The following is a 27,311-nucleotide window of genomic DNA, read 5'->3' as shown; positions in this document are numbered from 1 at the left end:
TGTTAAATATTTCCACAAGGCGTCGCTGGCGGTTTGTTAACTTTTTGCCAGCTCTAGGGACAGCTGCTGCAAAGATATCAAATTTTTTAACCAATTTTTACAATTCTCATTTATATTTTAAAGACTTCATAAAATTTCAGCACTCCGTTTATTTCCCTAATAAATCTCAATAATTTTTTTGATTTTTCCACTATCATTGCAGACAAATTCCCCAAGCGTATACCAAAGCCAATGGAACTGCCATACCATTACCTGCCACGGTTATGGTACAAAGGCGTTGTCCTCCGGATAAAGTAAGACCTCTGCCGCCTACACCGAATCATACACCATGTAAGTACATTTACAACTCTCCTGTCCTATGTGCACCTCCCATATGGCTTAGATTTTTTTTCTTATTTCGATACGCAGCACGCAAAAGACAAGACTTTTAATGTCTCAGAATTGCAAGAAATGAAGAAATGTTTATTTTGCGTTATAAAAAAAATCATAAAAATTGTTTTTGAAGTGAGCTGAGCATATGGGGATAAAGGAAATATTATGTGTGCTTTGTCCCATACCTTTGGTTTAAATTACACACCATTACGAAATCATAAAACATCCCCAGTGTTTTGAAAGGAGTTCCTCTTGAACCCCTCGATACCTAACACGCTCCCTTACTCTGCTTTAAAAAATCCTATCAACAGGCCTAGCATCGTCTGGTGTTTTGTTAGACCTTCAACAGTGAAATAAACTCATCGACATTAGAGTTGCAACCAAATCCATGGAGATTATGGGGGTCTTCTAGAAAACTGACCGAGATTTCATCAAACAAATGTTAAGGGTTGATATGTGGTTGCATGGTTAAAATATCAACAAAAAGGGTTACCCAATGAAAGATGCAGCAAGGGAAGGGGATCAAATGGCAACGAATTAATGGGGATTGCCGGGGTATGGGATCCCAACAATCTTTTCTGCACTCGTATAGACTTGGAAGTAATTGCTGGCTTGCACGTAAAAGTGTTTACGACGAAAGTGTTGAAAGCTCGATAATACTTAGACCTGTATTGCATATAATAATAATATAATGAACTAATTTAGTATAAAAGTATAAAATAACACCAAATAAAACAAAATAATATTAAATAAAATTTAATAAAATAAAATAAAATAAAATAAAATAAAATAAAATAAAATAAAATAAAATAAAATAAAATAAAATAAGATAAAATAAAATAAAATAAAATAAAATAAAATAAAATAAAATAAAATAAAATAAAATAAAATAAAATAAAATAAAATAAAATAAAGAAAAATAAAATAAAACATAATAAAATAAAATATTTTTGACAAATCCTACCGACGAGTTAAAGTTTTTACGACGAAAGTGTTGAAAGCTCGATAATACTAAGACCTGTATTATATATAATATGAGGCGGGGGAAATAAAACATAATAATATAATAAACTAATTGTAAAAAAATAAATTAAAAAATAATACAAAATAAAATAAATACAAAAATCTTTAATGGGGCCATGTCGAAGGGCTTAACACAACTCACTGTCCGAAATTTTATCGAAATCGGTCAATAAATGCGCCATTTATGGGTCCAAGACCTTAAATCGGCAGATAGGTATATATCGCTGCTATATCCAAATTTGGACCTATCTGAACCAAATTGAAGAAGAATGTCTAAGGGCCTTACACAACTCACCGTCCCAAATTTCGGCGAAACAATAAGTGCGCCTTTTGTGGGGTCAAATCTTGAGATCGATCTATATAGCAGCTATATCCAAATTTTGACCGATCTGGGCTAAATTAAAAACGGATGTCGAAGGGCCTAACACAACTCACTGTCCCAAATTTCGGCGAAATCGGACAAAAAATACTCCTTTTATGGGCCCAAGACTTTAAATCGAGAGATCGGTTTATAGGGCTGCTAGATCCAAATCCGGACCGATCTTGGACAAATTGAAAAAGAATGCCGAAGGACCTAACTCACTGCCCCAAATCTCGGCGAAATCGGACAATAAAAGAGTCTTTTATGGGCCCATGACCTTAAATCTAGAGATTGGTCTATATAGCAGCTATATCCAAATCTTGACCGACCTGGGCCAAATAAAAGAAGGGTATCGAGTGGCGTTACGCAACTCACTGTCCCAAATTTCCGCAAAATCTGATCATAATTGTGGCTTTAGTGGGCCTAAGACCTTATATCGACAGATCATTCTACAATATATGGGGGCTATGTCAAGATATAGTCCGATATAGCCTATCTTCGAACTTAACCTGCCTATGGACAAAAAAAGTATCTGTGCGACGTTTCTACTCAAAATCTCTATTTGCATGATTGCAACATACAGAGGGACGGACAGACAGACGGATGGTCGTGGCTAGATCGTCTAAGATTTTTATCACGATCAAAAATATAGATAGATATTTTATAGCGTCGGAAATTAATATTTCGATGTATTGCAAACGAAATGACAAAATGTATATACCCCCATCGTTCGGTGGTGGGTATAAAAAAACAATTATTTTATACCCAAAAAATAAAACAAAGTAAAAATAATTTAAAAATAAAAAGTAAGATTAATTTAAATATAAAAAAATAAATAATCCAACAAGAAATAATTATATTAATATAGAATAAAAATAACAACAACAAATTAAATCATAAGAAAAAAACTTAAACAAAATTAAATAAAGGAAAACTGTGTCAGAAAATCTCTATCCCTCTTGTCGCTGCAAAGAACAATCTATCCCTCAGAAAAATCATTTCTTCTCGTAAAATATTACCCGTCAAATTAACATGAAACAATTTGACATGCGACTTTATTGCATCTGCCCTACCTCCAAAGGTTTCGTGTTCCCCTACTTGCAGCAACGTATCAAGGCATAATTAATTGCACTTATCGCTAAATCAAACTGTGAATTTTATTTATTATCACTAAGGAGGACGTCCAAGTTCCCCCCTTTGGCATTGTCAATTGCCAACAAAAACAACCAACCACAAGCTTGTCTTCTTGTCTCGCTTAGTGGCTGGCTGTGTACGCCTTGTAAACTGTGTAGGCGCGTGTAAAGACATTAATTAGTGCATTCTCTGGCCAAGGAGACATGATCTGAAGACAGCGACAAGCGAACAAGTTAAGTCAACAGGCAGGACATACTTTAGGCATTAATCACATTTAATGGGAACCCGTTTTTCATCTCTTTCTTCTTTTTCTTACCCTCATTCTTCTCTCCCTATAGCAATACCAGGTTTGGGCAAAAGCGGCAGCGATTTTAATGCCAGCCGTCCAAATAGTCCTCCCTCGAGTAATCACAGCATACAAAGTCTGAAAAGCGGCAATAACAATGGCCTCAGACAGCCTACCATTAAGTCGGGCATACCTGCACCTGGCTCCAATAACATCTCCACCATACCCACCGTCAATGGCCAACAGAAACATTCTATGCTGGACAAGCTCAAATTGTTTAACAAGGAAAAGCAACACCAGCAACAACAATTGCAACCACCTCAGCAACAGACCACCCTGATTAACTCCAACAAGAACCAACTGCAGTCCAAGAGAACTTCATCTTCTTCTGGATTCTCCTCAGCTCGTTCCGAGCGGTCCGATTCCAGCCTAAGCCTCAATGATGGCCACATTTCACAAATCAAACCGCCCACGGTGTCAGTGACATCGGCCAACAAGTCCAGGGATACCAAAGCCAATCAGAAGCAATCGAAACTTCTGCAAGCTCAATCCAAAAAGGATCAAGTCAAAAATGCCTCCAAGAGTGATAAGAAGGAAAAGAGCCCTGCCAGATCATTGAGCAAAGAGGATGCCGCCAGCATAGACAGCAAAAGTTCCACTCTAAATCGCAACAAAAATTCGTTGCCTCGTGGCAAGGACTCTAGTGGTTTGAAATTTGGCTCCAAAACGAATTTGACCAATAAATCCGAATCGAAAACCTCTCTCATCATACCTCCATCGTCAAAAGCTTTAAATAGCCCCAATGGTGTAGTGGGGGGCCTGCCAAAACCCATAGCGGCCATAAAGGGTACCAGCAAACTGCCCCAGGCCCCACTGCAAACGGACAATAAATCTCGCCTAAATAATTCCAATTCAACGCAAGACATGATCATGAAGAGAGAAAAGAGTGACATATCATCATCGAATGTGGGCCAAGCGCTACATGCACCGAACATATCACAACCACAAAGCTCAAGCAATCATCAAAACCAACCACCCACACATATCGTAAAACCAGTACATATAGCCTCAGAACAGCAGCAGCAGCAACAACATCAACTACTACAACACAATCAAAAATCCCCCTATTATGCCAATGCCCAAAACAGTCAGCAGGGTATGCAACATCAGCAGCAGCAACAGCACCAACAGATCATGCCACCACAACCTATACAGGAACCCAACTACAGCCGTTTACCACCTCCCAAGCCAAATTCAGTGGGCACTCCCAGCTCTGTGCGTAAATTAGAATACAATTCTGGGCCTGGAGTTTTGCAACCGCAGCAGCATTCTCCGCTGAGATCCCTGACGCCGGGAGCCCACCATTCACAACCAGTAACACCGACGACTCAACAAGCCCCTCTCCTAAACAATGGAGGATCACCCACCAAATACCATACCATTCCTTCCAAAATCGTGGGCACCATCTATGAAGAAGATAAGCCGGTGAATGTCCAGCCCATGCGTCCTCTTCTAAGAGGCTACAACTCCCATGTGACTTTACCCACTCGAGGAGCGAGAGGAAATCATAATTTCATCTCCGACTATTGCGAGAATGACATCAATCAAGGCTATTGCAGCGATGGTGATTCGTTACGCTTCAGTAACTCCAGATTGGGTCATGGGTCGCCTCTGCAAAGCTCTCCCAGATTCCAGGACATTGACAATGGCTATTTGTCTGAAGGCAGCAGCGGCATTGGCCTCAATCACAATGGAGGTCATCAACACCTATCACATGGCAAGCATTTTCTCAGTATGATGAGGGCTCGCACGCAATTGCCCACCACCATTGAAGAAAGGTAAGCAGCAACAGTTTTTTATTAACAAAACATTGACCAAAAATGCGAAATGCAATGAATCATCCTTGCTTTTGGAAGGCCCTTGCAAAGAATAACGTGTGCAGAGTGAAAGAATACTTAAAGGGCTATGAATCATCCATCCTCTTCTTGCTGAGACTTGAGTATTTGTTGTTCCCTCACATTCCTTCAAAGCATTCTTCGAATTTCCTTAAGAAGTGCTCATGATTATCGCTATTGCCTTCATTGCCATCACCTAAAGTGTTTCTTTTGATTTCACGGTTGGCACCATCAGTGCATATGGTGGCAGCAGCCCATTCTAATTGTGTCATTGTGGCATACAATTAAATTAACTGGAACATGTTTACTCGAAGCTCATTGCTAAGGAGCCATATAAAAAGATTTAAGCAGATTTGTGACCAAAAAGAGAAACAAACAACAAAACCATGCAATGACAGAACACAAGATTTACTTAGTCACATTGCCGTTTTGATGAGAAATGAGGCGATGACAAATAAGGAAACAGTTAAAGCAGCCATTTGATTCATTTAATGTGGGAGATGTAGATTATTCTGGGATTCAAACGGAATGGGGTAGATAGTGATCGATTTTCTTCTAAGATGAAAAATTTCAATTTTTGTCCTTGAAATGTATGGCTATGGTTTTTGAGTCGAACGCCATCTATAACTCAATGATTTGCATAAATGCACACCAGTTTGGGTCAGTTTGTGGCGGTTTCAGAATCTAAGACTTATTCTAAAAAATTCTTCCCAAAAAAATGATGGGTCTTAAATCAAAATCAATCTCGTTTTATTATATGAGACCAAAAATCGAATTTGGATGCTCCGTTTTGGTAGTATACGCAGCAAAAAATTTTTATAAAACTTGAATCCCTTACAATTGTATGTGCATACTGTATGCTATGGAGCGCAATTGTGTTGTTTTTAGTATTTGTGTAAGTATTCCGATGCAAAAAATTTGTAGTGCTGAAACCTGCGCCTTTTCGGTGCTCTAGCATAAGCGGTTGCTTTCTTATCCGCATACACTCCTGTGTGGAAGCATTGTTCTTATGTTTTGGCATGATCTCAAACGAATGACAGATTATGTAACGTTTTTAAACGAACCTTCGAGAGTTAATGATTTCCTACTCTCCATTTTGTGCTTTTCAAAGCGCTGAACTGCATTCATAGTGAAAGCACATTCAAGTGGGACATAGGCTCACAATTTCAACAGGGAATTAAATGCACAAGTAGCGCAGTGTGGCTTGAACTTGAACTGTTGAAAATTTAGTAAGTTTTTTGCAGGGGACCATGGTTTCTTGGGCAAAATTAGAATTTGTCGTACATTAGGATTTTGACTACTGTTTAGTATAAGGGCATTTGGATTGCTCTTGGGGTAAGCAAAAAAAACCAAGGAAATTAAGTTTATGAATAGACGCACAATAATGTGGTGTTGTCTTCGAAGGTTTTCACTTCAACTGCCCAGTTGTCGATTTGGTTGACTCAAAACGCCCGAGTACAAAACCCGCCTCGAACATAAAAAAGGCTCAGCGGTGGTTATCCCTTCATTAATGCTGGGGATATTTTTGAGGTATTCAACCATCTAACAATTCGGTATGACAAGTCTCGTTAAGCAGTACGATATTCAGATTAGGCAAAAAAGGTTCCTGATCATTGAGCTTAAACATATGTAAATTGGACTGCTCTCATGGATATGAGAAAAGTGTTTTCCTACCTTAATTGAATTTTTGTAAGCAAATTTATACAATTTATGTTAAATGAATAAACTAATAAAATTGTGTTATCTAGAAAAGAAAACAAATAAAAACGTGCTAAGTTCGGCTGGGCCGAATCTTTGATTTGGACCGTACTGGGCACAGTTGTTGGAAGTCGTAACAGAACACAACATGCATAATTTTAGCGAAATCGGACAAAACTTTTGGTTTCCAGAGGATCCAGGCGTGAAATCGAGAGATCGGTTTATATGGGAGCTATATCAGGTTATAGGCCGATTTCAACTGAACTAGACACAATTGTTGGAAGTCTACATGCAAAATGTCAGCCCGGCTTCTAGGAGCTAAGTATATTAAATCGGGAGATCGGGTTATTTAGGAGCTATATCCAAATCCGAACCGATATGGCCCGTTTGCAATCCTCAACGAAATACATCAATAAGATGTATATGTGCAAAATTTCAAGCGGCTAACTGAATGCGTTCGACCGCTATCGTGATTTCGACAAAAGGACAAACGGACGGACATGGCTCGATCGACTCTAAATGTCCAGACGATCATATATACCTTATGGAGTCGCAGATCAATATTTCGACATGTTACAAACGGAATGACTAGGTTAGTATACCCCCATCCTAAAATTTCCCATAAACATTTCATTAAGGAATAGGGGATACTTCTCCCATATTAATGAGTGCTATCCGATTAAGGTTTAAGCTCAATGATAAGTGGTCTGCTTTTAAATGCCGAGTCTGAATGGCGTGGCGTATATCGACACCACTTAATAGAGAAGTTTTAACATGGCAGTGTATCTAACATTAGTAAAAGAATAACCATCGCTGAAGATTTCGTTGATGTTCACGCCTGGATTCGAACCTAGGCATTGGACATCATAGGCGGGCATGCTAACCTCTGCGCCATGGTGACAAGGTGGCGCAGAAAAATAACAAAAGAGTTCAAACAGAGGTATCTATTCGCGATTTGTGTGTCCTAAATAGCAACAAATCTGCTGTGAAAACATCTTTTGATTGCCTTGAACAGCTGCTGCAGTCATCGTTATCAAAGTGGCAGAACTTTTCACCTTGGTTGTTAAAAAAAAAAAATATACTTTTATTTCAACTGATGTGTGAGAGCTCGCATTGTCGTGATACAAAATAATCCGTCTTAGTTGTATTCCTTAAGTTCCCACTGTGTACTCTAAGCTATTCAAATATTGGGTTGCCCAAAAAGTAATTGCGGATTTTTCATACAGTCGGCGTTGACAAATTTTTTCGCAGCTTGTGACTCTGTAATTGCATTCTTTCTTCTGTCAGTTATCAGCTGTTACTTTTAGCTTGCTTTAGAAAAAAAGTGTAAAAAAAGTATATTTGATTAAAGTTCATTCTAAGTTTTATTAAAAATGCATTTACTTTCTTTTAAAAAATCCGCAATTACTTTTTGCGCAACCCAATAGATTGAGAACTACTTTGGATTTCGTCATGTCCGTTTGCCCATGTATTTCATCACGGCACAGTTCAATTTCTCGTCTACCATCATAAAATTTTGCACACATCATAGGAAAAATATGAACGCTAGAAAGTGGATAGGGGAAAATATGTCTACAAGTCAGCCATTTCTAAACCAACCGATATATTTTTACAATATTCTGAATTATTGTATCTAAGGTATAGAGAGTCTATTGGTGGGCTCTCAGAATTGCTCACATAGGCTGAATAGCGTCCGAAAACTTTTACCAAATAAAAGCTTTTAACTGCTTAGTTTCAACAAATATTCCTGGAAAATAGGTTCATATATGGATATATCTATCTCCCTTATATGTAAATCACCCGATTTTTATTTATAATGCGGTTATAATTACATTTTTAAATGATCTATACAATTTATACTTCCTCAAAATCAATAACAATTTTATTATATTATCCATAAATTGAAAAATGCCGTCAATGTCAATTGGATAATTATTGGCGGCATTATTACTGTTTTTATTGGTTATTTTAAGCGTCAACACTCCTAACACTTTGGCTGTAAGATGGCCCCTGGTCTCTGTTTTATGTTAAATGTTGTAAGAGGATCCTCCGACTTACAAGGTTTTTCTCATTTCATTTCCACGTTAATCCCATATGTCCCCATGACTCGTGGACGAATATCGAAGAAGTCACCACTAGAAAGAGCCCTCCCATTTCCCCCTTTTAATTACCCTTAAAATTCGTACACCGCCCACAAAATCGTTTATATGGGACGCATATTGTCCCGACCGGTGTACTGTTGGTTCAGATGGTTGAGGCTATCGTGAAAACCTTGTCTCAAATTTTGATAACAGGCTCATACTCTTCTTTCAAATATCTTTGATTTGAATTATAATTAGGTAGGGTGATCAGTTCGATTTTTGAAACCCGGTTTTTCGGGTTTTTGGGACGTCTATACTAATCGGTTTTTTAAAAATTTTTATTTTCCGGGTTTTTGGTAAATAGGTTTCTTGGCAAAAATAAACGGTTTCTTGCTAACGGTTAATTTCTAACCATGTTTTGTGTAAATAAAAATTTTTCCCTTATTTTTGTTTTTGGAGAAAATTTTATTCAAAATTTCGCACTCACTCAAGTATTCGCTCGTCAATTACAAAGCATTGGTACCCTACACGTCACTCGTTGAAACAAACTCGTCTTATCCAGGTATTTGAGCAGACCACTCAGAGAAGCATCTGTATTAACCCCAAGATTGTAGAAAAACCACCTCCCTGGAATGAAAGGCTGTGCCCCAGCTCTGCTCATGCCCAAGTATACATGAGGTTCGTCATACTGTCCACATATATCCTGACTTTCGAAGGTTGTGGTAGTCATTCCTTCATATCTCCTTTGCGACAATAAGGTTTACTTTTATAAAAAAAAAAATAATTTTTCGAATAGTTCAAAAACCAGTTTTAGCAAAACGCCGATTTGTTGATCACCCTACTATTAGGGCAAACCAAAAATTCATTTAAATCGGTCAGCCAACACTGATATATTGCTTTTTCTAAGTTAAATTCACTCCCACTTCAGATATCGAAAAATTATGTAGCCAATAAATCCTCCCACACCCCTTTGTACTCTGTAAAAACCTCAAAAAATCAGTGTAGCAGTTTTTTGGGTCGTTTCATTTGAATCCTATTGAATTTACCCCAAAAATCCTCGCATATGAGTCAAAATAGATCGGGCTACATATTAGTTTTAAATATTAACGGGGAACGGAATAGACGTCCATTTCCTTTATTCCAAAATAGATTACATAAAAAAGATTTCTGTTATTCAACAGATTCGTGCTTTTGGTTGACTATGGAGATGTTAACAAAAATTTGCTATAATCTTTCCACAAAAATCGAAGAATCGAAGAAGAAGATGAAGGCTATTACAATCGTCTCCCTTAAGAAGCCTTAAGATGAATCAAAATTACCTGTAATTTGGTCTGTAAAGTACACTTATGACCTCCAATACCCACATGAAATACGGCCCAGATAGGACCCAAAATAGATATAGTAGCTTCCATTGAAGTCGACCCTACGATTTGTTGTTTATAGTCCCTAGGAGTCTCTGTATTGGGATTGGGTTGATTTAATTTAAACCCGCTATGTGAAATATACTTATGATCTCCAACACCCACATCAAATACGAGAGTTCCCAGAAGGATCTTTAAATATAAATAGATCCCAAATAAAACGAACACTTAAATTTATTTGCTGAATCTTTTTGAATTTGTTGATTTTTTGTGAAATGTATGATGTTTGGAACTCAAGATTTCGGCCTAAGAAAAAAAAATGTTGTTTTCCATGTAATTTGCCAAACGAGTCAAAAATAGAATGTTTAGTCCAAGCACATAGCAGAAAAGTATAAAAAAAATTAAATCCCTGGAAAACATTTTCTATCCCCCAAATTTTATAACCCCCGTATCTCCTATTCATACCAAAAACAAACACCAACAGCCAGTGGAAACTCCCACAACTCAGCAGGCATCAATGTCTGGCGAAAGCATGTCTGGCCTTCTTTCCTCCATTTTATTGTTTGGTGTAGAATAAATTGCTTTATAATGCGTAAAAGCATTTCGAAAATAAAAAAAATATATAATAAAAATATGAGAAATGCACGGAAACGGAAATATCTTAAGAAAATAACATGTATTTTGCGCCACCATAAATCACAGGATTTCAAAAACATGCACGACGCTTTTCTCTAATGCTGTTTAACCTTTTTCCACTTTGTTATGTGTTGGTAACAACATTTAAAAATGCCATAAAAGAAAATTCACATTAAGCGCCAAAGCTTATGAAGGAAACTATTGTACATCAAAAAAAAAACTCAAGACATTCTTGGGAGAATTGCACGTTAATGCTGTCCAGACACAGACACGCAGTCTGGTGGTCCCGGACCATAGCAAATGGACATGGATGGTGCAGTCTACTACCCTAAGGATGATGCTTCGTGCTCTTTGGTAGTTTGATTTACATAGCCAAGTAATATTAAAGGGGATTGGCCATAGACATACACGAAGTAATCTATTATTTATTATCTGCTTGTGGAGAAAAAGGTACATTATTATTGGCCATGTTATGTAAGGAATAGTTGTTGATGCATTTCCTAGGTGTCATTGGTCGAGAAAATCAATTACTTTGGCCAACAACCTGTTAGTCTGGACTCCTAGCAAAGAAAACGTGCTTTAGCCTCAGCCAGCTGTGGGCAATGAAGTTTTAAATTTATAGCATACTTTGGGGATTACTTACAACTCACTTGCTTACAGTCTAACCTGAGGCAACCTAACCATGTGAAATCACTTTTTAAATAATACTCAGCGAATACTATAAAAAGAAAAAAGTTGTTGATTTCCTTAAAAATTGTGTTACTTGTTTTGCTCAAATTTATTGGTACTTAAAAAGTTGTTTGCTCTTGGCTTTCTATTTTTTTATTTTGCTCCTTTCCCTCTTTTAGCGCACACATTTACATGCAAAATAGTTAGATAAAGTCTGCAAACAAGTGTCAAATTTGCACTTGCTTCTTTGGCTCCTTGGAAGTGAACAGGTTCTTCGTATGCTACGGAAAAACAAAAACTTGTTGGTTCTTTTCAAAAATTCGTTGTAAGTTTACACAAAAAAAAAATCTAGTTACGTGTCTGTGCATTAATTTGTTAGATCAGACGTGATGATTTGAATGCTAATGAAATTGAATCAAGCGGCGAAATTTCAGGGGATTTTCTTTTTCCCTTCAAAGCAAATTAAGCTTAAATGGGATTAAATAACATTCTCTACCATGGAACACAATGACCAAATGGAGTTTCATTTTTAATTATGTGGATGAACGAAATGCGAGTGGGAGAAGGGAAAAACAACAAGTGTTTCAAGGATTTACTGTAAAGAGGGAAATTAAACATCTATTTCAAAGCAATGACATTAAAGACTAAATCATCAAGTAAAAAAATTACAATTGAAAACAAATCCCCATAAGAACAGTGAAAAATTCTTAATAAGATAATTGATTACTTAGTTACTGTTAAGAGAATATTAATAAGCTAAAGCTCCTACGCTGAAAGGAAAATGCTTCATCGCAGCAATGAACGCGTTTCATTAGTGTGTTTTCATTAATTTTCATAAATACAAAGAAATTTTACATTAATGCAATGAAAAGTTTCATTACTGTAAATTTTGTAATTTCATGGTTTAATTAAATGAATGAAATGGAATTCATTGATGGAACGAAACTATTTTTTTTTTCTAAAATAAAATTAAATTATGTGAATATTGCAATAATTACAATTCTACTATATAAATGATATATTCTACTATAGTATAAATTAACAAAAAAAAAGGTAATAACAAAAATTAAAAATTTAATGTTTTTAATTGGACGAAAAATCAATGAAATGGATTTCATTACCCTATTGACGAATTTACCCTGGGAGGCCACCGTAGCGCAAAGGTTAGCATGTCCGCCTATGACGCTGAACGCCTGGGTTCGAATCCTGGCCAGATTATCAGAAAAAATTTTCAGTGGTGGTTTTTCCCTTCTAACGCTGGCGACATTTTTGAAGTACTATGCCATGTAAAACTTCTTTCCAAAGAGGTGTCGCACTGCGGCACGCCGGTCGGACTTGGCTATAAAAAGGGGGGTCCTAATCATTGAGCTTAAAATTGAATCGGACTGCACTCATAAATATGTGAGAAGTTTGCCCCTGTACCTTAGTGGCATGTTCATGGGCGAAATTTACAATTTGCAATGACAATTCGCATGACATTAAGTATTTGCAAACCCAAGTTCGAAACCCCCAGTCAGTCAAAAAAATTGTTTTTTTTTTTTGATCCTTTTTTTAGAAACTCGGCATAAAAATATGTATTTCGCATTTAATCTTTTTTTATTTTTTTTTTTCTTTTTTTAAATTTAATAAATCGCGACACTTATAACTGTGTAGTCATACTTATTGAGCTATTTCATCATAAGGAAGATGACGGCAAAAAAACTGAGAGCAATTAGTATACGAACGAAAACAAGTAGCGCAAGCCGAAGAAAGAAAATAAATTATTATTAGAAGAAAATAAATTATTTTCTCTTGACTGAATGAAACTTGTCTACGTTGGTTCCAAAAATATGACAAATTTCATAGCATTAATGTAAGATTTCACTCCTTTTACGAAGGGTCTCCTTTCAGTGTACATGCAAAATTTCAGCTAAATGGTCAGATTTATTGCCACACCCAATGTTCATTAAAGGTCTAATGAAATCAATGTCGGCGACTAAATTTCGAACCTAACATAACTTAAACTATTACGGCCTCATTCACAAGACTTAATGTAGATTGGAAATATGTGAAAAGAAAAAATTTAAAAATAATACTGGTAATGGGAGTACCGCAATTGGAACCATTTGGTACTTTCTTTACAGATGGGGCTAGAGGTCAGAAATTTGACATGTAGGTTAAACTAGAAAATATATGATTTATATACAGTCGCACAGAAGAGGCTGTATACCACACTCAGAAAACGCGTTTTACAAAACGAAATTTTTGTACAAAAAAGATTTTCTCCCAAATATCGCCCAGCCAAAACGGTTAAAGCTAGAATGATGAAATTTTGCACGAAGAGTGGCCTTGGGTTGAAGGCACGGGTTTAGGTACTAAATAGTATGATATGGTTCATATTTTCCCAGCACGAACGGAAAGGGCTAGAATTATGTTCTTGGGCTTAAATTAAAGAGAGTCTCGGAAAAATAAGGTATGGTAAAGAATATGTTTGAAAATTGTAAAGAAAGTGGGAGAAATATTACATTTAGTGCCGAAATTGGTACTATTTGGTACTTCCTTTGTAAATCGAACTAGAGATCTGAGTTTTGGAACTTCGGTACACGTTGGCAACCATAGTTTGGTGACTATAAAACTTTTTTTGAAATTTTTACATTTTGGTACTTAAAAAAGTACCAAAGGGCGAATGGATAGAGGCAGAATTTTTGTAATATGGCTTAAAAGGCATCTAGTGCAAAAGGATGAGAGTGAATAGAAAAAATGGAAAAATAGTACTGGTAACAGGAGGAAACGAACATTTAGTACCGTAATAGGTACCATTTAGTACTTTCTTAATAGATGGAGCTAGAGGTCCGAGATTTGGAATGTAGGTACAACAAAGAAATACATGATGGATGACTAAATGATCTATTCAAAATTCGTAAATTTTTTTTGTACTTTCTTAAAAAATGGATCTTGTGGTCTGAAATTTTTCTGTGTGACTAAATGTTTTATTAAAAATTTGTATAGTTTGGTACAATGTGGTATTTTGTGTTCAGATACAACTCTGAAATATATGATGAGGGTTAAATGATCTATTCACCATTCCGCAATTGGTACCATTTAGTACTTTCTTCATAGATGGAGCTATCGGTATGAATTTTAGCATGTAGGTACAACTAAGAAATATATTGTAGGTGACTAAATCACCTATTAAAAATTCATACATTTTGGTACAATTTGGTATTTTCTTTACAAATGGAGCTAGAAATCTGAAATTTGTCATGCAGGTACAGCAAGGGAAGAATATGATAAGTGAATAAATGATCAATTCAAAATTCGTTTTTGCTACCAAAAAGTGCAAAATTGTCCGAAATGGCTTATCTTTGCCTAAAGCGAACGTATGTGAAGGTACCCAAACGTATAGTTTCGTATGTTTAGGTAATCAAACGTACGAAATGGTACTTTCTTGACGGAGTGAACTAAGGCTCTCAAAATTGGGATACAAGTACACCTTGACTATAAATTTTTGACGACAAGAAGATTTTTTGAAAATCGTACATTTAGGTACTAAAGGGTGATTTTTTTGAGGTTAGGATTTTCATGCATTAGTATTTGACAGATCACGTGGTATTTCAGACATGGTGTCAAAGAGAAAGATGCTCAGTATGCTTTGACATTTCATCATGAATAGACTTACTAACGAGCAACGCTTGCAAATCATTGAATTTTATTACCAAAATCAGTGTTCGGTTCGAAATGTGTTCAAATTTTGACAAATTTTGTTCAGCGATGAGGCTCATTTCTAGTTGAATGGCTACGTAAATAAGCAAAATTGCCGCATTTGGAGTGAAGAGCAACCAGAAGCCGTTCAAGAACTGCCCATGCATCCCGAAAAATGCACTGTTTGGTGTGGTTTGTACGCTGGTGGAATCATTGGACCGTATTTTTTCAAAGATGCTGTTGGACGCAACGTTAAGGTGAATGAACACATTTCGAACCGAACACTGATTTTGGTAATAAAATTCAATGATTTGCAAGCTTTGCTCGTTAGTAAGTCTATTCATGATGAAATGTCAAAGCATACTGAGCATCTTTCTCTTTGACACCATGTCTGAAATCCCACGTGATCTGTCAAATACTAATGCATGAAAATCCTAACCTCAAAAAAATCACCCTTTACAATAAAACATATAAAATTATACTTTTTTACAAATTGATCCAAAGTGCTCAAAATTGGGATTCATGTATACCTTGAAAATATATTTTGAACGACCTTATTATTTTTCCAATGCATCGCTATTCTTGGCAGTCTTCGGTACTTTTTTTTACAGAAGGTGAGAGATTTCTGAAATTTTTTACGAAATTATTACAAAACTTCATATTCTTATAAACTGAGTGACTGCACCCATAGAAAAATGCAAGCATGGCGTTGATAAAGGAACCACAATCGTTCATAAAAGTGAATCAACACACAGATGTTATCAGATCAAACACAAATCTTCATTAATCAACAACAGTAAATGTGAATGAAACGTTTATACTCGTTCACATTCTGACAACGTCTAGTGCACAGTTTTTTAAAAGATTGCAAAAAGTGTTTGTGCTGCTGAGTATCGAACCTGCGTTGTATCTATTCCATTGAATGTTTACAAATGCTTTACCACATTGCACCAAAGCCGGCTATGTACATACAACATTTTCAAAGTCATTTAAACTTATGGTTGGTACACATACACATTGTGTAGGGATGATGTTCACAATGCTCGATGTATGAGACAACAACACGTGTTCACAAAACCATCCACGCTTGTTAACAATATTTCCAACAACGTCTGTCCATGATTATGACAACATTGGTGCATGATTTTGCAACGCCTTTTTCCTATCAGTGTACACCCTCTTTTCAACCTAACCTAAAGTAGATTTGAAATATGTTTATTTGACATATTTCCTTTATAGAATTGTTAAATAAACCTATTTTAAGACTTCATAAAGTTTTGGCAATAGGCCGTTAGTTTTCAATAAAATCCAGTCACGATCAGATTCTCATAGAAAAACTTGTTGAAATCTTTTTTCATAAAAAAAAATAGTTAAACGAAATGCCCTTAATTACAGCCGCATTTACCTATGGTTGTTGTCTATTTAGGAGGTTGTTTGATGGATTGGCTCCTATATAGAAACTATGTTCAAGCTCTGCTCCCAAATATCTGTCATTTGAGCCCTTAATTGCTATGGTTGGTAAATACGTTCTGTCTGACGGCCAACCCCCAGGTACTTGGCCCTGAAAGTGGATTTAAAAACTCGTGCTTTACCCCTATCTCTTTCATTTGAGCAACGTGTTGTCTGATCGCTAAATTTGTACTGTTTGGGAATTCTTTAAGTGTATATCAGATTTGTTTTCTACCCATAGGATACTTCCCCTTTTTTGAATTTTTTTTATTTTCATAAAAATTATGTTAAAAATCTGTTTTCTAAAAAAATAGGTCAAAATCTTATTGCAACAGAAAAATTGTCTTGTCTACAATAATGTACTTTATAAATCTTTTTCTACTGCTGCCTGCAGTAAAACAAGAAAAATTGATTTTATGAATAACACATAAAACAAAAAAAAATAAAAATTTTGAATAGATATTATGGTATTATTATGCCTTATAACAAAGTTCACATTTCCACATCCCACGTGTTATTTGATTATTTCGTCTATAAATCTTTCATAGGGGTCACCATTTGCACCTATCTCTCGCTAATTCAAAGCACATTTTCACAGGAGTGGGATATGTCTTGTGCAAAATTGAATTATAATGCCCTCTCTGTGATTCCATCAAGAGCTATGTGTTTGCGTTTGCCATCAATGATTGGATGGATGGCATTGAAGTATCAAATATCCTTGTATCAAACCCGCATAATTTGTGATATACTTCATATGCGTATGCAAGTACTTGAAGATTCAAAAGGATTTTTTGCTATGACAGGTGACAATTGTTGAAGTCAGTTCAGAGAACACAACACAACAGGAGACCCAGCCACCAAAGCCAAAGATGAATCCCATTAGAAATTGCTGACAATTGAATAAACGAAGCAAACAAATTCACAACAAACTCACCACAATGACTGGCAAAATGAAAAGGGTTGGCATAGAAAGCACCAAGGTCTGGATTTAAATAAATCATTGTGGGGTTGCTGAGGGCTGTTTCCCTTATTCGGTATTGATCTCTTCTTCTCTTCTCTTTTTTCCCACTCTACGCATTAAAGTTCTATCCAGCCTTCTTAAGCTCCACTTTTAGATTTTTCTGTTGTTTATCCTTTCGACAATTCCCTCCTCCTGCTCGTCCCATTTACTCTGTCATCCAAGCATGACCATGAAATAAATATAACGTGACCATGAATTTCATCTCCATCACGGTTACACTTAATGGCTATTTTTACCATTATTATTGTGAGTGCCTTGGACAGCTCGCAGGAGGTGTTTCCAATATTTGTCACGTTATAGCTGGGATTTAATCAGTGAAGTGGCATTTTTCGGACAACTTTGCTGTAGGTTTGTTTCCTCCTTGCAATTGAATTAAACACATTTTTATGTAGGTTCGAGAAATCGACTTTGGATTCGTTTGTTTATACGTTTGTTAAAATAGAAATAGATATTCTCAGGGCTGCAAATGGATTTGTTCTAATGTTTTTTATGGCTTCAGCATGCCAATGAAGTTGAAGTCCAAAACAAAAAATGCGGATACTAAGAAAACTTATTGAAGCGTCTAGGTAATGGTATTTAAAAATTATAACAGCAAGCGAAAATATGGGGAAAATAGAAAAATAATTTTTAAGGATTTTTCATTGTAACGAAATAAAAAATTTGGCTACAAATACTACAGAGGTAGAGCCCTAAAAAATGTAGAGCCCATTTGTTAACGAAATAAATTTAAAGAAATGTATTTCATATACTTCAACTAAATTCAAACCAAATGATAACAAAATTTTGACCAAATTTTCTACAGAAATAAATTGTTGACTACATTTTTTTAATTATAAAATTGTAATGTTTCAATTAAAAAAAAATTACTTAAAAATTTTAACCAACTGTTTTTATAAAAATATTATTTTGGCAATTACCTATTAAAACTAAAATTTCCAAAATTTACTTATTTACGATTCCAAACAAGATTTTTGTTCAGCTATTATAGACTTATTTTGACTCCACTTGTCTAACTATGCCACCAAATTGTTCAGGCAAATAATGATTTCACAACAATTTTAATAAATAAAAATAAAATTTCAATAATATTCTACGAAAAAAATATAATAAAATAAAATGAAGACAAATTTTCTATAAATATGAAATTTTAACATTTCCCTTGAAAATAAGATATTAAAACAATTGACAATGATCTATGGAAATAAAGCTGTGGCCAAATTTTCTATGAAAATAAAGTTATCCCAACTTTTCCATGATAGTACAATTTTGAAAATATTTTCTATGACAATAATATTTTGAAACAAATGTCTATTAAAATAAAATTATTCAACGAAATAAATTTGTTTTCAAGTTTTTTGCATGTTAGGGCGAAGATTATTTTATGTTTGTTTTCCCTTTCGAGACGAGCTTTAATGTTCGGAGATTTTTTTTTGATAGAAATAAAATGTATACAAAGTTCTTCTATAAATTAAATTTCGACAATTGTCAAAATCTTATCCCCTTCAAAAATTTTAAGAGGATAAGATTTTGACAATTTCCTATGAAATTGAAATATAACTTTGGCGAAATTTGCTATAAAAACGTTTTGAAAACAACAAATTGTCAATGAGAATAAAATGTTGGCAACATTTTCTACAAAATTGAAATGTTGACCATTGTACCATTATAGAATTAAAAAATAACATGAAAATAAATTTGTTATTGAATATATCAAATGTTGCATATAGCTGAGATTCTCAACCCAAAAAGTGTGCAATGACTTCCCTAAATCAGCTAATTTGTTTAATTGGCAGCCCTATAATAGAAACGTCCATATATTGGACCTCTTGCGGCACATAGTAGAAGTAAAAGGCCATGGTGTATTAAAGAATAATACATCATGTTGGTTTTATGTAAAGCTTAACCACAGTTTCTCACCTCATATTTCACTAAGCGGAGACAAACACTCAATAAACCAACTCGTGGTGTGGAGAAAGACCCAAGCAGAGGTGAACAAAGTCTTTCCATAAAAAAGCTTTGAGTGAAGTGGTTTAAAAAGAGTAAATGCATCTCTTTTGTAAATAAATAAAATAATATCTCTTAAATAATTAAAAGTGTCTAGAGAATTGTAGTTATTTATTATTTTGTTGTTGTTAAACTACTACTAGAGTAGAAAACAAAATAATTGGCAAATCCTTAAAATCCAACGACTTTTCAGATAACATTTAAATAGCTCGTATTATTTTTTATTACAGTCAGAGTCTATTAATTTGCAAATTTAAAGAATTAGCCAAATCTGGTTTCCCCTTTAAATTTTTTTTTAAATTTAGTACGATTGTTGCGATACGATTGTTTTCATTATTAAATGTTACATATAACTTTGGCTTTTCGTTAATAAGTGCCACTACTACCCCCAGATTTTATTCTTTAACTTAAAGGTTGACTTTTTACCTGGTGCTTGCCGCCATCATCGGTTGCACAGCTTGTATTTGGTCGATAATTATTGAATATGTTCGGTGTGAGCGAGTGTCTATGTGTGCTTGTGTGTGCATTCCCTGTTCAGTCAGTGTTTAACATACATAAATGTGCAATTTATCCCGCTACCCCTCAGACGGGCTACAAAGCATGCCATGTTTGCGTCACAAAAACAAACATTCAAGTGAGTAAAACCTCATAGTATTCAACAGGGGCAACACCTTACTGCGTTGCAGTATTGTAATGCGACAAAATTTATTGAAAATTAAATGGCTAATGAAAATGAATAACTTAACAGGGTTTACAAAGGGGTTTGGAGTCATATAACCTTAATGAGATTAATATTTTTGATTAAAAAAATTTGTCTAAAAAAAAATTTGTTATAAAAATAAAATTTTGACTAAATGTTTCTATAAAAACAAAATTTTGTCAAATGTTTCTGCCACAATAATATATAGAAAAAACTTACCGAGATTTCATTGCAGGATATTGTCAGGATTAGGACCATTGTTTAATGCTTTTGTTCGAAAAATAGTATAGCAAAAACATTTAAAAGTCGGCAAAAGTGTTGTGTTGCTAGAAGCATTTGACTGATTATCCCGTATCGCAATTTCAATTTCGACCAAGAAATATCATCAGAGGGCGATGTCAAATGGATTATGATGCTTTACAACCATGACATTGCCCGCTGATGATATTTCTTGGTCGAAATTGAAATCGCAAAATAATAAGAAGTTGTACTATATTTCCTACAAGAATAGAATTCTTTATATATTTCCTACCAGCTGGCCCAGTGCGCCTCGCTACGTCTGTATTGGACTACAGGCCTCCTTCAGATCCACACTTATTATTTTTTTTTGTATTGGTTATCTTCTGTCAAAATCATATTTCAAAGCTACTACTTGGGATACCACATTTTTAAAGATCCGCAGGTCCTTCCTGTGTCTATCCAAATTTGAGGGCAAAAAGAGTACTACCAAAGACCTTTTATTGCTGTCCTATTCTATCCTGGTAGCTCTTCATATACTGCTTTTAATTCCTTTTTTTGGGAAGGATGGGACGAGGGGATTGCTTCTGACACGTCCTTTCATTTGTGTATAATATGTTCTCAGTCGTCCTACATGAAAGTTTGGTGTCGCTTATATTGGGAGGAGAGAGTGGGTCGCCACGACGCTACGAACCAAAGACCATTTATTTGAGTCCTTTATTGTCGAGATTTACATGTCCTGTTGAACGGCAGGGCGTGACCCAGATACTTATATCAACATTAGATATGAACCCTATTGTCATAGACCTTTCCTTTAATTCCCATATTATCCCCATAGAACTGTGGTGGGCCGGTCCTAGACTCTCCCAAATGTGTATACCAGATTCTTAGTCAACTACCACAGAACTTTCATTTGATACCCATTTTGTGGCGTTGGACATCCATGCCTGTTTTTGGGGTTTTTAAGGTGGCCCCCTAGTCACCTTGGACCCAATTTGTACTCAACTTCCCAATACCTTTCATTTAATACCCATATTGTTCCAATCGGTAAATACGTTCTGTTAAGGGGTTTTGGGGTATAGGGAGTCGCCTCAGATACCAAGGAACAAATTTTTTTTTAGGATTCTTACGGGTTGGTTTTGGGATGGGACGTCTCCCCATGTGATTTGACCCTAAAATTAAATACCAATTTCGTGTTTTTGGGGTACCATAAGGTACAAAGTACAAAATTTCGCTTAAATCGGTGCACCCATCTCCGAGATCTGACGTTTTTGAAAATTGTGGTAAAGGGGAGGGTCCGCTCCCCCTTCGGATATTAAAAAAATTTAGTACTCTATTTTCACCACAACAATTTCATTTGTATATAATAGACAAATGTTGAAAAAAAAATTTAATAATATAACAAAAAAAAATTTTATAAAAATAGAATTTTGATAAATTTTTAACAAAATTTACTATAAAATCAACATTTTGAGAAAATTTTCTTTATGATGAAAAAAAAAGTAATTTGACAAAATTTTTATTAAAATAAAATTTTCTATCAAAATAATATTTTGAACGATTTTTTCTAAGAATCAAATTTTGAAAACATTTGCTTTAAAAATAAAATTGTGCAAAATTTTTGCTATATGAACAAAATTTTGACAACATTTCACTATTTAAATAAAATTATTAAAATATCTTCTTTAAAAATAAAATTTTGAGAAAAATCCATAAAATTTTGACAAAATTTTCTATAAACCAGATAGGAAGGGCAAAAGTCGGGCGGTGCCGACTATATAACACCCTTCACCTACCCTATAAGTACAATGTGGGAGCTATATCCAATTCTGAACAAATTTTGACGGACCTCGGCGGATGTTTTCAGGGTTATTAAACAATCCGTATCAAATGTCGAGCCAATATTTTATTGCAATATTTCTCAAAATCGGACGAACATATATATAGGAACTAAATCTAAATCTGAACCGATTTAGAGCAAACTTCTCAGATATTGTGGTAGTCGTCAAGGAAAGCGTTGTGCAAAATTTTGGCATGATTGGTCAATAAATGCGTCTATTCTGACTCTAGAAGTTAAAATCGGGCGATATACATGTGTGAGAGCTATATCTAAATCTGAACCGATTTTCATCAAATTCACAAGTAATGTCCAGAGCCAAATTTCGAGAGGATCGCTTAACAAAGGACCATTTTATTGAATTATTACTGCAAATCGGTCGAACATATATATGGGAGCTATATCCAAATCTAAACCGATTTCAATAGGCTTCGCCTTTAGGTCGAAAAATATGCCTGCACCAAATTTTGAGACGATCGGATGAAAACTGCGACCTTTACTTAGTACACAAATTAACGTGGACTGACAGACGGACATAGCAAAATCGAATCAGAAAGTGATTCTGAGTCGATCGGTATACTTATCAATGGGCCTCTCTCTTTCTTTCTGGGTTTTACAAACAAATACACTATGTTATAATACTCTGTACCACAGTAGTGGTGTAGGATATAAAAAATGTTGGAAAAATTAATAAAAAATTTAAATTTGGATAAATTTCCTACATTACTAAAAAATTAAAAAAACGTTCTCCAAAGATAAACATTTTACAATTTTTTTGTAACAATAGTATTTAAAAATCCACAATACTAAATTTATTTTTAAAGTGTTAAGTAAAATATTATATTTTAATGATATTCTCCATTGAAATAAAATTTCTATATACTAATGAAATTCTTAAAAAATTTCAACAAAGTTATATTGGAATCAAATTTTCAAGGAAATTTTTTATGAACTCAAAATATGAATAAATTGACAAATTTTCACGGAATTTCTATATGATGCGTAATGAAATTATTAACAATTTTAAAAATCCTACAATGGAGTCTCAAAAATGTTCAACGAAGTTTTGTTGAAATCAAATTTTCAAGGAAAAATATGAATAAATTGCTAAATGTTCACGGCTCTCTGCTTCAATATTCACCTAATGTAAAATATATCAACTAATCTTATTGCTTTACTTATGACTATTCAACCAGAGTAGGGTGTTGGCATATCGTTTGTAAATGCGATTTTTGCTTCTTAGAAAATATAATTTGCCTTTTTTTAATTTGATTCCATCCACAAGTAGGTATCACTATGTGCCTACTTGCTATTCAGGCTTCTATAGAGTGTAGGCGTGCTCTTTTGCCAATTACAAGTGACACTCTTGCAACACGGCAAGAACATTGCTTTGCCAAAGGTCAGTCATCACAGGTTTAGTCCATTATCAAGCACAGTTGCGGCAGACCAGTCGTCTGGTGAGCATCGAACTCATGACCCAGGAACTGGTAATATGAGCAAGCTACTAACTCGGTTACCGAGACGACCAATTTAATTATTAAAAATAATAAATGATATTCAAGTTCATATTGCTGCATAGTTATAAAAGTTTAAATTTATATGTTTGATAAAAGGTAATCGTCCTCCGATTCAAACCTAAGTGAAATGTTAGTTCGGAGCCATAAAGGAACAAAAAATCCCACTTTTTACTTCCTTAAGTTGCTATCACAGAAGGTCACCGTACTACAGAGTTTAGCATGCAGTTTAGCATGAGAATACATTCCGGTTATAGCGTGATCTATTCGTATTCGACGTACATAAGGAAAGTCTTATGATTACAAAGAGTGACAACAGATATGTAACGCACATACAGTGTGATGGCAGCTCTATAGATTATTAAAACATCCTCTCCAAAAATATTTGAAAATTATCATTTGTTCTCATATCTTGGATAAAATGTGTGTTTTCATTATCAGAGGCCTGCCTGTACAACCCCAATGCTTACATACAAAAAAAAATGTTCAACCCATATAGGAAGCCTACATAAATACACGAACATATCATACTCGTATCAATACATATTACATACACTCGTTTCGTTTCGTTGCCTCCGTATGATGTAGTAGCAGTTAGTAGTAGTAGTAGTACAACTGAATGTATGTTATTAAATATTGCATTTTCATTTCATTTGGATTTTTCCTCTCTCCTCTCCTCTTTCCTCTCTCCTCTCCTCTTCCTCCTCTTCTCTACTCAAACCTCCACCTCATCCAAGACTCGAGCTGAAGTGAAAGATGGCAAACGGAAAATCTGTTAAGCTGCAGGAATTCCATGTCAATACATTTGACATTATGTGAATGTTTGTTTATTATTGGATTAAAGGAAATTGATTGCGAATGAATGCCATTGTCCGCCCCTTGGGATAGTGTCAAAGTCATTCTTTATGAACATGGGCCAGTGATGAAATGATGGCTATGATGATGATGATGAACTGATAACATTTGTCATTAAGGGACACAGATACAATTCATTATTTATAGGGTCTCTCTCAAAGTTGATTTATTTATAGTTCTTAAAAAAATTGTCTCCATAAGCTACACATAGTAGAGACACTATAAGTTTATAGTTAATAGCAAACAGTTAATGCTGATGTTTTAGTGTCTAGTAGTAAAATCCATTTAAAAGGGTTTTAAAAGCGTTTCGATTAATTTCTTGTTTCGACCATAAAAGTAACTCAATGAAATGAATAATTTGGGTGAAACTTAAATCCTCACCACAAAACCCTCGAGCGGACATTTGTTCCAATGAAGACAATAAATGACTCAATTTGGGGTTCTTACGAATAATGACAAAAACTGCATCATGGAGAGATTCGGCAATCCTTCTTTGGCTCGATGTCCAAAGATATCGATAATCGCAAAGCCCTCGACAAACAGAAAGCACGGCGATGAGATCTATATGGGGAGACGAATGTGAGCCTGGTTACTTTTATGTTTTTTAGGCCGCCCACATGGGTCTTACCATTGGCAGGCTGGAACCGAAGTTCCAGGGGCTCCTGACCCCAGAGGTAACCCAGTGAATCAAACGTTCAGAATTTGATCAGAAATCAGCAAATTCATCCGAATTCGGATACTAAATCTGTCCGATTTCCTAACGTATAACATATGGAGTGGTTGATACGATTTCGAAGGGAAGTCTGATGTTTTTGCATAAATGATGGAAAATACGGAAGAAAAATTAGAGTTGTCGTGCAGAATTCTAACCGAATTCCAAGGTTAACTCTTATTTGTCTATTAATTTAGGTCTCTTTAATTTAGGTCTCCAAAATCTTTTCGTGATTTTTCGAACATCTTTCGTATCCGAAATCATGATCCACTAGCCAGTCAAAGTGTTTTGAATAATAACACACATTTGCTCAACTTTTATAAGTTCTTTGTTATGCTATTCTTTGAATAGAAAGCATTGAAAATGATCAAGAGCTGAAAATATTCGAAAAATAACAGAAATTAACTCTTATTTGGTTAGGTTAGGTTTAAGAGGCAGTCTGCCATCAGACTCACTTCGATGTTTTCGTCCATTGTGATACCGCAGGAACAGAAGAGGGAAGATGCCTTCTATTGTAGTTCCAACCGTTGAACCATCCAAATCGCTTAAAAAGAAACCAATAACTTGCGAATGTTCATATCCGCAGAAGCTGTGATGATATCGAAGAAGAAGAGACTATAGAACAGGAGGCCACCGTAGCGCAGAGGTTAGCATGTCCACATATAACGCTGAACGCCTGGGATCGAATCCTGGCGAGAGCATTAGAAAAAAATATTCAGCGGTAGTTTTCCCCTTCTAATGTTGGCAACATTTGTGAGGTACTATGCCATGTAAAACTTCTCTCCAAGATATCGCACTGCGGCGCGTCGTTCGGACTTGGCTATAAAAAGGAGGCCCCTTATCATTGAGCTTAAACTTGAATCGGACAGCCCTCATTGATATGCGAGAAGTTTGCCCCTGGTCCTTAATGGAATGTTCATGGGCAAAATTTGCATTGCATAGAACACCTTCTGTGTGTGTTTCTCGCACTGGAATTCAGAAGGAGTTTCACTTTAGGTTCTCATTTCTTTGAGAACCTGTCTGATTTAGCAAAAGTGAACTCTTTTTATAATTCAGATGTATTTTTGGACGTGTCGTACAGATCACATACAAATAAATTATAGAAAATATTTTTTTAAGAAAAACTCATGCATAAAAACCCTCCAACACCTTTAAATGCTGATCGATTACCATCAAACACAAATTAAAGAAAACTCAACAAAACTTTCTTCTCTCTGAGCTAGCGTTACTAAAAATAGTAAAGCCTGCACAAAAAGTAAACACAAATGAAACAAAAATCCTTCGTCGTGCTGTCCAGACATCGCTCAGAATTCTTTTAGAACTGTCGGAGGAATAAAAACAAACTCAAAGAAAAAAACAAAACATTCAGATATCCTTCAGAATTCTTCCCGAAATGTCGGAAGACAAATTCTTAGTGGTTCAAAAAGAGTAATTCGAAACGTGGTTCAGACATCGTTTAGAATTCTCTCACAACTGTCAAAAAGTCCTTCAAACATAGAGAAGAGAAATCGTTCAAAATTCGATTTAAAGTCAAACAGAATTCGGAGCGAACTCGTAAGGATTTCGTTGGAAAATTCAGAATTATCTGACATTTGGTCCGCGGGTCTTCAGAACGGACTACAACCAATTGAATCCCAAACTGTTCCGAACTAGTCACCTAAGAAAAAGAGTAGTCGGTCTTAATGCATGCAAATACATGCACATGGACGACATACATAGTCCAATAAGGGACCCAACAATCAACGCCGCCATGGTCACGGATGACCGATCTAAACCACAAGTCAA

At 35.3% G+C, this 27,311-nt stretch overlaps 1 protein-coding gene across 5 annotated transcripts in view; it reads left to right on the top strand.

Annotated features, from left to right (window-relative positions):
- Nucleotides 1–27,311, top strand: part of LOC106088247 (protein sickie) — a 348,338-nt gene that overhangs the window by 163,421 nt on the left and 157,606 nt on the right. For all 5 annotated transcript variants that reach the window (XM_059365006.1, XM_059365005.1, XM_013253689.2 and 2 more), the window contains exons 3-4: nucleotides 203–330; nucleotides 3,229–5,014. In XM_059365006.1, the coding sequence (XP_059220989.1) occupies nucleotides 203–330; nucleotides 3,229–5,014 (1,914 nt within the window). The remainder of the gene's footprint in view (nucleotides 1–202; nucleotides 331–3,228; nucleotides 5,015–27,311) is intronic.

The sequence above is a fragment of the Stomoxys calcitrans genome, chromosome 3 (genome assembly GCF_963082655.1).
Source record: "Stomoxys calcitrans chromosome 3, idStoCalc2.1, whole genome shotgun sequence".
Classification (NCBI taxonomy): Eukaryota; Metazoa; Arthropoda; class Insecta; order Diptera; family Muscidae; genus Stomoxys; species Stomoxys calcitrans.
The sequence above is the reverse complement of the archived record's forward strand: the minus strand, read 5'-3'. Positions and strand labels throughout refer to the sequence as shown.